Raw genomic sequence first — 12,000 nt, forward strand, 5'->3', positions numbered from 1 at the left:
CTTCATTCCTATATCTAAATTGATATGACTTTATGCTGAAACGTTGTGCTGAATGAGATCTATTCACTGCAGTCCGTTGTTAGAGGCTTCTAGAGCAGGAGTGTATCTTTGTGGGAAAAAAAAGTTAATTTTCACAATTTTTATGCTTTCAAGAATAGCAGCCTTCTGCATGCAGTGAAAATAAAGACTCCACGCTTTGAAACATCGTAACACTACTGTAAAAATAGAAGTCAATTCTGGTCACCTGTCAAAGGCATCTTTTACCAGCTGTAGCTAAGGAAATGTTCTAAGCACCGAACAATACATCAGTGTGTGGGAAAGGAAGAATAAGAAATTGGCAAACTAGCAAACATTGTTCTCTTTTTTTTATTTCATTGTATTGTTAATATTGTCAACTCAAGATGGATCATGATTATTTCAGTATGATGGTTTTGACCACAGAAAACAGCACCGGGCAACTCCATGACTGAGTTCACCACGCTGACACTAGTGACTGAGTCTATTCAATGGAAACATGTTTATTGAAGTAAAAGTCTAAAAGAAAAGTAGGGCAATTTTCTCTTTAACTTCTATACAATTGAACTGGTTTTTGCAACCAGAGAAGCTGCCCCCTGCTGGCTGTTAGTAAGAATGCAGGTTTAAGTTAGCATTAGTTTTGCATACTCGGACCATTTTCTACTGCTGACACAACAGTGTGCAGAATCTACACCTGAGTATCATTCTGTAATTGTAATTTTGCATGCAGGGAGGCACTGTCATTCAAAAACCTAACTGATTTACTGCATGATCTAAACCTTCTGCAGAACTTCCAGTTGCAGTGTGGCTGGCTGCTGCTCTGAGGTTTTTGCTGTTGTTTCCTGCGATCGAGAGGATGTCAAAAATGGTAACACGTTGATAGCAGAAGGGAAAGAAAAGGAAAGCCTCGTGAAATGAGCAGCTAATGACTGTTATATATCTGCAATCACAGTCAGACTATAATTGCATTGGCTTCACATTTTAGATGCTCCACACCCATATTTAACATACAGTCTGTATCAATAATTATGAACTAATAGCCTTTGAACCATCAGAAACAAAGCTGCTGGCTATTATCTGCATAAGTTTGAAATAAATTGCTTGTGAAGGTTGCAGTCTAAGTTTTTGTGTGCTGCCATCTCCACATTGCTCAGTAAACGCATCAAACCTTGCTTAACAGTCTGCTGCCTGTCTGCTCCCTTAAATGTTCCATTTTCTTCATGCTCAGCCTCCACTGAATGAGATGAGATTCAGAAGCTTCATCTGCATTTAGGTCTTTTTTGTGCCCATTTATTCACCGTGATGTGTCAAATAACTCAGAAGAAACATACTCAAGTAAGCATAAAATCCACACAAAACCTACTTCATTACAGTAATGAGAGTAGATTTGGTTCTTTAAATACTTTTCTCTGCTTACACTTTCCTACTGCTGCTCTACTGACATTTGGAATGCAGGCCATTTACTTGAAATCGAGCGTTGCTACACTGCTGCAGTGGTACTTTTACTTCAATGAAACCTCAGAGTACTTCTTCCAACACTGCACATAAATACCACAAAAGAAAGTCTTGTTGCCAGGAAACACTTTAACAAGGACTTTGACCCTGCTGCTTGTTTTTGCTCTTTATGTTGCTGCTGTTTTCTTGAACTGTGCTGACATCTACTGGTTGGACGCTCATAAGCAATACTCAGACAGCACAGTGTCAAATGGATGCATTTACTTGGATTTAGTATAAATGAAAAAAAAAATAAAATATATATATATATATATATATATATATATATATATATATAATGTGAATACACTGAACCTCAGTAAATTCAGAGATTCACTGATGAGATTCAGGGACGTGGTTGCACAGCAATTGCCCTCCATTGTCATTACAATGATTTTTTGGGGAAGCTCTCTTTATTACAGTTTGCATTGAATACAAACAATATTGCATTTGGTTTATTTTTTAAATGTCACATTAATATTTAGGCCCATTGCTGTTATGCTATGTTGTTATGCTATGTCACGTTGTGTTTTATTATGCTGTGTTATACTATGCTATGTTATTTTATGTTGTGTTGTGCTATATTATATTATGTTGTGTTATGTTATACCATGTTATACCATATCATGCCATGTTATGTTATGTTATGCTATCCTATACTATGCTATGTTATGTTTAATTATATTGTGTTTTATTATGTTGTGTTGTGTTATGTTATGCTATGTTAAGTTATGCTAGGTTATGTTATGTTATACTGTGCTGTTATGCTATGTCATGTTGCGTTTTATTACAATGTGTTATGCTATGCTATGTTAAGTTATGCTAGGTTATGTTATGTTGTGAACGTTACGCTATGTTACATTACGCTACGTTATGTTCTGTCATGTCATGCTATGTCGTGTCGTGCTATGCTGTGCTATACTATGTTATGCTATATTATTTTCTGGTATGTTGTTATGTTATGCTACTCTATACTATGCTATGTTAATTTATGCTAGGTTATGTTATACTCTGCTGTTATGCTATGTCATGTTGTTATGCTATGTCATGTTGTGTTTTATTACTTTGTGTTATGCTATGCTATGTAATATTATGTTGTGTTATGTTATATTACATTATGTTGTGTTTTGTTCTGTTATGTTATGCTATGTTATGCTATATTATGTTGTGCTGTGTTGTGTTATGCTATGCTATGTTATATTTTGTTGTGTTACCTTACGTTATGTTATGCTATGCTATTTTATGTTATATTTTGTTGTGTTACCTTACGTTATGTTATGCTATGCTATTTTATGTTATATTTTGTTGTGTTACCTTACGTTATGTTATGCTATGCTATGTCATCTTCTCTTATCTTATCTAAAAGACGGTTTCAAAGGATCAATCTATGAACTGGACTGGAACATTATTTGAAGACCAGTGGACAAAGTATTAAACCAGAAGAAAGGCACATCACCAGAAGCACCAACAACGGAAAAGAAACATGAAGAAAGAGCCGAACAAAAGAAACAGAAAAATCCAGAAATCTATGTACAAAGAAACAACAAAACATTATGTTTCTGGATCCACACGACCTTCTTCCTCTGTCAGTGCACAACCTCTTTTTCATGTGTAGTCTGTCTTTCTGTGTTTCCATCTATCTCTTTGTCTCTCTTTCTTTCTTTCTTACATGTTGTCAGTCTCTTTGCCTCTCCTACTGTCCCGTCTGCCAACAGTGAAGGCAGCGATGCCCCGACTGGACAGCAGGTGTGCTCTGTAGCACTGCAGCACACAAGCCTCTGCAGTGCTTCCGTGTGTGTGTGTGTGTGTGTGTGTGTGGATGCGTCAGCAGATGGGACAGCCTGCCAGCTCAGCCACTGCTGCTGCTGCCACTCTGCTGAAGGAGAGGGGGGAGAGAGAGACCAGGCTGGAGGAGAGGAGGGAGAAAGAGAGAGAGAGAGAGAGGGAGGGAGAGTCCAGGCCCAAATAAAGTCATGGGGGCCAGGGCTGGGCTGGGCACCCTTTTCATATAAATACGCTGGCCGCCTGGAGGTTCGGGTTTGGTGGTTGGGGTTTGGGACCGGCGACCACCACTGCTGCTGCAATCTTCCTCAGGGGAGTCTCATCCGCACACTCACCATCCTCATCCTGGTCATCACTGTTCTGGACATCCAAGATGCCTCGAGTGGACGCAGACCTCAAGCTGGACTTTAAGGATGTCCTGTTCAGACCCAAGAGGAGCAGCCTGAAGAGCCGCTCAGAGGTCGGTGCCTTTAATTACTTAGATTCTTGTAATTCAACTGTTTCATCCACAGTTGAATCAGAGCAGGACAATTCTCAGCAGCAGTGTGTTCAGTGTATGTTGCATTCAGGAAGTGTGCTTATGCCTCTGTGGTTGGTGACGTAACAGAATAATGTTAACTATTTATACTTGGGGGGCCCTCCGAGTCTGTTTGCTACACTTTTATCATCAAGATTAAAGCTGACGAATGGAAGTAATTTACCTGTGCAGCAGCAGCAGAAGCAATGACATTCATTAACCCAATAATCTTGAAAGAATGTCTCGTCTCACTGTAGCTGAAAAGTGCACATTCAGGGTAATTCTAGATTTCTGCTTCCACTCATTGCCTGGTTTTACGTCATCCATCAGGTGTACACTGCCTTTGTACCTCAGTGAACTAAAAAAACTCACCCAAAGGTCCATGTAACAGTGCAGTGACCTTCTTAAAGGTGACAGAAAACAAGACTAGCCAGCCAGACAGAAGCAGCAAGCAATACCTGACCGTGACCGAAGAAAATAACATACTATATAGTAGAGGTATAAAAGAAGATTCTGATCATTTTGGGCCTGATCTGGATAATTATTATCATTTAAAGTGGGTTAAACAGGTTACTATGTGTCTACCGACCACTCATTTGACGCTCTGAGACAACACAACCCCGTGCTTCTTGCTTATAACTCCCTCTGATGTGTCACTAGATCCAGAACTGATACCGAGTCACGATCATGATACTGGTGTGGTGGCACCAGATGTAGAGAGGGAAGTGGAAGTGGGTGGAAGTCAGCCGCCGGGAGGTGGCGAGCAACATGAGATACAGGAGACTTCTCAGAAAAGCCGTTTAAAAATAGGACTGTGTGTGTTACAGGCAGCCAGAGCACATTCCATACGCCATAGTGATATCAGCGTAACATCACATGCATACATAAATACATGACCCTTAAAGCTGCAGATGTACAAGAGGGAAAGAAACGTGTCCTGTCAATCTAAAATTGCAAATCTTCCCAGCAAAACACCTGCAGCAAACAGAAGATGACAGTAAAGGTATTTAAATCCTTCAACCTCTGGTGTTACACATCTGCATGAGCGTAGCCAGATGTTTTGAGAATACAACCCTAAGCATATAAAACTGAGTTCATTACGAAACATCTCAGATTCTCGACTTTAATCCAGCCGAGTGGGATTTGTGCGTCGACACCTGATGAATGCCATTTGTTTTTTAGGGATTTTGTGGCTTCAGATGTTAAAATATAGCATAAATCTTAACAATATGTTCCAGCTGAGCTCACTGGATTCATGCTTTGTCACTAGTTAGAGGTGACTAGAGAAGAAATACACTCAAAACCCTGAGTCAGTTTACTGAACTGAAAAAGAAGAGGTGTTCTATGTATTTTCTACAGCAAGAAAATGGATATGCACCTCCCCTCTCATCTCTTTCACTGCTTTCCTTCACGTCACCATTATGAGTTACAGCCCAATTTTTCATTGAGGCTCTGCAATTGATTCCACTTGTCAAAGTCATGGTGTACTTTTTGCTGTTAGTCTGTTTCGTAGCTTTGCATAATAAATGTCTTGGCCCTAATCAGGAAAAGCATTCAGCACTAAGTGAAGGGAGTCATAGTACAATATGTTTCAAGCAGTTAACAAGTTTTTCTCCATTAGAGTCCTCTTTTCTACCATCTAATTCACCTTCTCGGTTGCAAACACTGGTTTCCAGATTGGCATAAGTTTCTAATTTGGCAAACTTAAAACATATTTTACTTTCAAATTATTTATATGTGTGACTGTTGCTGGATCAATATATAATTGAGAGACTTTTGAAGTCTATGGGATATATCTTGCATACATTTTTAATAAAAGTAAAAAAAAAAAACTAAGGCTTTTTATGTTCATTATGATTATGTCTTTACAAATTCATAATTATTTATTATGAAAACAATCACTTATTAAGAAAAAATGACTGGATATCATTTAATGTCAACTAAATTACCATCCGAATCCAGTAACAACCACCTTCTAATTAGCTAAACAATATTAAAATGAGCTTATTTAAAAATGGCTTTGATTGTGTTCTTTTTATTAAGTTGAGATAATCATGACAGATTTTTTTTGCAAAATATCAAATTTTACATAGAAAACAACAATTTGTATCTGTGTCTGAGAAATCAGTTTCATCTAAGTTCCCCATTACAAAAACACCTCTCAAGGAAGTGTGTTAATTCCAGATCACATGACCTGCTCCACATGATGTCATTTCTTCCTGAAGAAAAGCCTGGCAAGACTCCAAGGCTTTCTGAGATATTTAATATAAAGTAGTGTGTGAGTCAAGTGTGGATTCATGGCATGTCAACAGGTTTACTACAATATCTTTATAAATAACTTTCAATTTCAGTTTTACTCAATTGTGTAAATAATATTTAGAAGAATCTTTGTGTGAAAATGCCATGTGGTGTTTAGTTATAGGCGGCCATGTTGATTTTAGGCCTGAAAACAGCAAAAATGTCGACTATGATACCTGTCAACTATGTTACAAACAGTCCCACAATTATACATTGACCCAGCTGAAGTAGAAAATGTAAAACTAAACACAAAAAGTAGCGTTCATCTACACCAGAACAAGTAACCCTGTAGCTGCAGACATGCAGTGTACTGCATTGAAAAATGGTATGATTTATTGCTTATAAGTTCAGTATTTCATTTGTAAGAAGAGGATGCATTACTTTATTGAAATAACAGCTCCACTCTCTCATATACTGAGCAGCTAACAGTCTGGTGGTCAGAACTCACTACAATAAGATATATTTGCAATGTTGTCGACCTTCTCGAAAGAAATCATTCCTATGATTTCCACTGTGAGTTCAGACAAACACCTTCCTGTAAAGGGAGCAGCTTGTGTGCCACGAGGAGCTCTGCTTGTTTCATGTTGCTGATCACATTACAGGCAGCAGCACTAGAAGCTCCCCATTAGATCTAAATGATTCAGTGCATCCCCATTATGACTGCACAGACTCTGAACACGAGCCACATGAGCTGCTCCCATTTTCTAAGAAAATCTACAATGTCTCTCAGTCAGCTTTACAGAAAAAAAACAAACATCTTTTCTCCCTGTAGGTGGATCTTCAGAGGACCTTCACATTCCGCAACTCCAAACAGACCTACACTGGCATCCCCATCATCGCTGCCAACATGGACACCACAGGGACGTTTGAGATGGCACAAGTGCTCAGCAAAGTGAGTGAACAGAGGGAAAAAAGAAGCATCATTTAAAAAAAAAAAAAAAAATAGGCAAATCTTCCCTTTAACCCTTTGATGCACAACATGGGTCAAAAGACGCCCATATTCCATTGAATATGGCTCACTTTTGATCCATGTTGTGCATCAAAGGGTTAAAAATGTGTGAAACAAAGCTGGAGATGTGACCAAATCATGGGTTATTGGAATAATAAAGTGAAACATTCTGGCACTGAGTTGCTCATAGCATCTGAACAATCCCGTGCTCCCTCACCTTGTCTGTTTTGTCCTTGCCTGTTTCCCTCTTTAGCACACCCTCTTCACAGCTATTCATAAACACTACTCTGTAGAAGACTGGAAAAACTTTGCTGCTAGTCATCCAGAATGTTTAGAGGTGAGATTGCCACTGTTTCCATTGTTGCTCATGAGCATAATGGGAGCACAATTACACTCATTCTTGTCTCTTATTCCCTAAAATAAACTGTCATTTTTTTTCCACACAGCATGTAGCTGCTAGCTCAGGAAGCGGAAATGCAGATCTGGAGAAGCTGTGTGCCATCCTGGAAGCGGTCCCTCCCCTCAAGTACATCTGTCTGGACGTGGCCAACGGCTACTCCGAGTACTTTGTGGAGTTTGTCAAGACGGTCAGAGGAAAGTTCCCCAAACACACCATCATGGTAAGAAAGAGAGTGCAGCGTCTGGCCCCTGGTGGCTGATGGGATGTTGTGTGTCTGATGGAAATGCTGTCTGCCCTGCAGGCTGGTAACGTGGTAACGGGAGAGATGGTGGAAGAGCTCATCCTGTCTGGGGCTGACATCATCAAAGTGGGCATCGGGCCAGGTGGGTGGAACGAAGGTCCTGAGTGTCTGAATAGTGTGAGGAGTGTGTTCTCTGTAGGTCAACGCAAAACTGCATGGGCTTCATATACAGGAACAGAGAGAATAAAAGGCAATAAAGTAGCAATCAAGCAAAATCTGGCTGCTTTTTCACTTCATAGAGTCCAGTGATTGTTAAGGCAACAGCTATTGAGCCAAAATGTTTCTGGTGTTGCGAATGTGACTAACATGTTAATATTATTGCTAAAACACTACAGTTTTGTTCATGATGTGAATTTAAATGAGTTGTTTGAGTCTTTTGTAAAAAGAAAAAAAACTACATCTATTACATAAAGTGCAGATTCATCTGACTAAATAAAAGAGTAAAAGCAATAATTTAAAAGGTGAGCCTTTAATTTTGACTTGAAATTGCCAGAAATGGGACAAGATTTAATGCAGAATGGGAGACTGTTACAGAGAATGGGCACAATAACTGAGGAAGTCCTGTTGCTTTTGGTTTTGAGGCCTACATGGAACACTGAGAAGTGACCTGGGGAGAAGTTAACACTTTGGTAATATACTGTGGAGCTAAACTATAAAGGGCTTCATGAACAACTGATTATTTCTGTCTAGGGTGCACATGTACAGTATGTAGTGTACTATACATTATGCAGGATAATGTCTCTGCCCTCACTGCAGGATTCAAGTTACAACTCTCAGCCTGGCGTGGAAAAAGCAGAACATGGTTTTACTGGTGTAATCAATGAACCGAACAACAAACCTGAACTTAAAAGCCACTTATTGTATAGACTGCAAATGTTCTGATGCTGATGGTATTTGGGTATTTCTGTTAAACTGCTTGTTCTACATGATTCAGACGATACTTCACATCATCTGTTCCTGTTTACTGCCTCGTGTCTGTAGACCACATTCAAAAGTCTGCAGGTGCTTGTTGCTACAACAGCAGCTATTCCATCCAGATGGACGCCTCTCTGTGAACTGTCTGTTGCAGGTTCTGTGTGCACGACACGAATCAAGACGGGAGTGGGCTACCCACAGCTCAGCGCGGTTATAGAGTGTGCAGACTCAGCTCATGGACTCAAAGGACACATCATCTCTGTAAGCCCACAGCAGCGTACAGAAATAACTACATAAGAGGCGAAGGACAGTCAGAGTTACTATGTAGAGGATGTAAAAGCAGAATTACATGGCCATCAAAGCTATCGTCAACAAGTTAAAATGTGTATTAAAAGCCATTCTCAGTTTGGTGAGCAACAGTCTAAATAAACTGTGATCAAGGTAAGTGTGGGCAATTTTTAATAGATTAGCAAACTTTTGTGAAATATAATCCAAATATGCAAGATATTGAATTAAAAATGACAGACATAACATTGCAGTGATATTTGCCCTTAGTTATTTTGCATTTAAAGAGTACATTTGCTTTTAATACATATCTGTCCTACTGCAAAACTTCTTCTATGTTGTACACTGAAGGTTGTAGAGACGTGCTGATCACTGGAAGTGGACTTAAGAGAAGCAAAAAAGTGTAGCAATGTTTACAAGTGGTCTTGAAGAAGATCCCGGGGCAGAAATATCATAGATATAAAAGAGAGTGCCAAATGTTTAGAGAAATTTCTGCTCCACCATGTTGGATTTGTTTGAAATTTTTATAGCACGTAATAAATTAAATTATTTTAGATTCATGATGAAATACTTCCCGGATGAAAAAAAGCCCACCAACTTACTTTCAGCACGGTTTGTCCTTGTGTTTGAATGGCAATATCTCAGGAACTATTAAAGACAAAAGCCTGAAATTTTAGATTAAGTAGTCTCAAACTAGTCTGGAATTTCCCTCGGGATTAAGAAAGTGTCCGTCTGTCTGTCTCTAGTTAAAATTACACAGAATAATCTAATTTGAAAAGAAATGAAGCTGAAATGAAAAGTCCCATCTTTGAGCAAACATTGACAATAAAATAGATGATGCAGAAGTCAACTAGCAATTCTTTTCTGAACTATATGTAGCTGCATTTCACAATAGTACAAAACAAAACATACAGAATACTTTAACAGGAAATTATTTGCCACAAAAATGAAAAAGTTGTTTCTGTTAAACACTGATGACAGAGTTCTGGAGTTTCAAAGTGGTTCTCCAACGATAACTAAGATTTTTTTTTTATTTTTGGGTCTGTTTTTATGTTTTAGACCCACTGTATGATATGTGATGATAAAAGAAAAGAATTTCAAGCAAATCAGAGACGACTGAGCAGAAGAACCCTGATGATTTGCGACTGAAAAATCCATATACATGCATATCTATCCTACCACTGTCGAGGATAAGGTTTAACCAATAAACCAAGGACACTTACCTAATCCATGGTGGAGCTCAACATAATATCCTGAATCACTCAGAGGTTTGACGGATGGAGCTGAAATACAATGAAAACAGTTAGTGATGAAGATCAAGTGTATTTTTCATAGTAAACTCAACAGGAGTTGCAAGTTTCCCACAATAAAGGGAATAGCAGTAAAGGGCCAGTAGAGGGCGTCCTCAGTCTTTAAAGGCTGCTAGAATAAACACTGAAGAACCTTTACCTGCTTCTTCTGACTCAATCTGAGCTCATTGATTTATGCTGTTTTCTATTAAGGATGGTGGCTGCAGTTGCCCAGGAGATGTAGCCAAAGCCTTTGGTGAGTGATCAACCCACATTTTCTAATTATTTTTTGCCTCCTCATACCTGTCTGATGTCCCACACATCCAACCACTGAGCTTCCTCTGCCTTTCATTTTGCTCTTCAGGTGCTGGGGCTGACTTTGTAATGATGGGAGGGATGCTGGCGGGCCACGATCAGTGCTCTGGGGAGGTTATTGAGAAGAACGGGAAGAAATACAAGCTCTTCTACGGCATGAGCTCTGACACAGCCATGAAGAAGTACGTCGGTGGAGTTGCTGAGTACAGGTGAGAGATCCTGAGGTGGATAATAACTGTGAGTCATGGGAGGAGGCTCCAAACGTGCTTCAGGGATTCCTACACTTCTTGATATGACTAATACACACATAACTCACAGGTTCCTATTTTTTGTCTAATGCACCACATGATACTTCTGATGATTCACTACTAGGGCAAAAAGAACTGTACAAACGTTGTGTGTGTAGGATATCCATTTTGTACTCTCACACTGTGGTCCTACAGATTTTTTGCTTAATCTAAATAGGCAAAAGAGGTAAATAAGCAAGAATAATTCCTTCTTCTTTACCTTTTTTCGTGGCTCCTAGGGCATCTGAGGGGAGGACGGTGGAGGTTCCCTACAGAGGAGACGTGGAAAACACCATCCGTGACGTGTTGGGAGGACTCCGCTCCACCTGCACCTACGTCGGTGCTGCCAAACTCAAAGAGCTGAGCAGGAGAACCACCTTCATCCGAGTCACACAACAGTCCAGCCACATGTTCGCCTAGGAGGGAGAACAGCCATCGACACAGCAGGCACAGGATGTAGAATGTGTATTGTACTCTATGGTTCAAACCTCTGGGGTCACTTAGAAATGTACTTGATAACACTAAATGAATCAGAAATACAGTGTAGATGTTGCTAATGCAGTAAATGACTATTCTAGCTGCAAACAGCAGCTTTTTAACCCTCGTGTCGTCCTGCGGGTCAAAATTGACCCACTTTAAAGTTTGAAAATGTGGAAATATATATATATATTTTCACAGTGAAACTTCTGATGTCCACATTTTCAACATTTTTGGGAAATGTTTGAACATTTTTTGGTGGAAAAAAGAAATGTTAAAAATGTTTCTGAAGAACATTCACAAAAAAAATCAACCAAAATCCAGCGAATTTCACTGGATTTTGGTTGATTTTTTTTGTGAATGTTCTTAAAGAAAATATTAGAAGTTTTACTGATATATATGTAATCACTAGATTTTTTAGGATTTTTTTGGAAGATTTTTACTCATTTTTTGAAAATATTTACAAGAATTTTCTTGCCAAATTTGGGGGATTTTTATTTATTTATTTTTTTTAAATAAAACTTTTAAGGGAAACTTTTAAGGAATTATTGGAATTTTCTTCCTGAAGGGTTTGCAAAAAAATTGGGGAATTTTTTTGCAGAATTTTTGGATTTTTTTCAGACAAAGAAACAATATTTTTTGGTGCTCGTGAATGAAGACAACAGGAGGGTTAATG

The 12,000-nt window shown here is 38.9% G+C and overlaps 1 protein-coding gene across 1 annotated transcript; it reads left to right on the forward strand.

Moving 5' to 3' along the window:
* Positions 1-3,436: 3,436 nt before the first annotated feature.
* On the forward strand, positions 3,437-11,646 carry gmpr (guanosine monophosphate reductase). The gene is made up of 9 exons (XM_023268769.3): positions 3,437-3,751; positions 6,879-6,998; positions 7,309-7,392; positions 7,502-7,675; positions 7,757-7,838; positions 8,826-8,932; positions 10,459-10,501; positions 10,610-10,769; positions 11,087-11,646. Exons 1-9 carry the CDS (start codon positions 3,665-3,667, stop codon positions 11,265-11,267), a joined length of 1,038 nt encoding a protein of 345 aa, XP_023124537.1. The 5' UTR covers positions 3,437-3,664; the 3' UTR covers positions 11,268-11,646.
* Positions 11,647-12,000: the final 354 nt, after the last annotated feature.

This window comes from Amphiprion ocellaris, chromosome 15 (assembly GCF_022539595.1).
Source record: "Amphiprion ocellaris isolate individual 3 ecotype Okinawa chromosome 15, ASM2253959v1, whole genome shotgun sequence".
Taxonomy (NCBI): domain Eukaryota; kingdom Metazoa; phylum Chordata; class Actinopteri; family Pomacentridae; genus Amphiprion; species Amphiprion ocellaris.

Bases quoted from the DNA above. Each gene is read 5' to 3' on its own strand.
- gmpr (XM_023268769.3), top strand. From the start codon at position 3,665: ATGCCTCGAGTGGACGCAGACCTCAAGCTGGACTTTAAGGATGTCCTG. The intron at 6,999-7,308 runs GTGAGTGAACAG...TTCCCTCTTTAG, and splicing joins TGGCACAAGTGCTCAGCAAA to CACACCCTCTTCACAGCTAT. The intron at 10,770-11,086 runs GTGAGAGATCCT...CGTGGCTCCTAG, and splicing joins GGTGGAGTTGCTGAGTACAG to GGCATCTGAGGGGAGGACGG.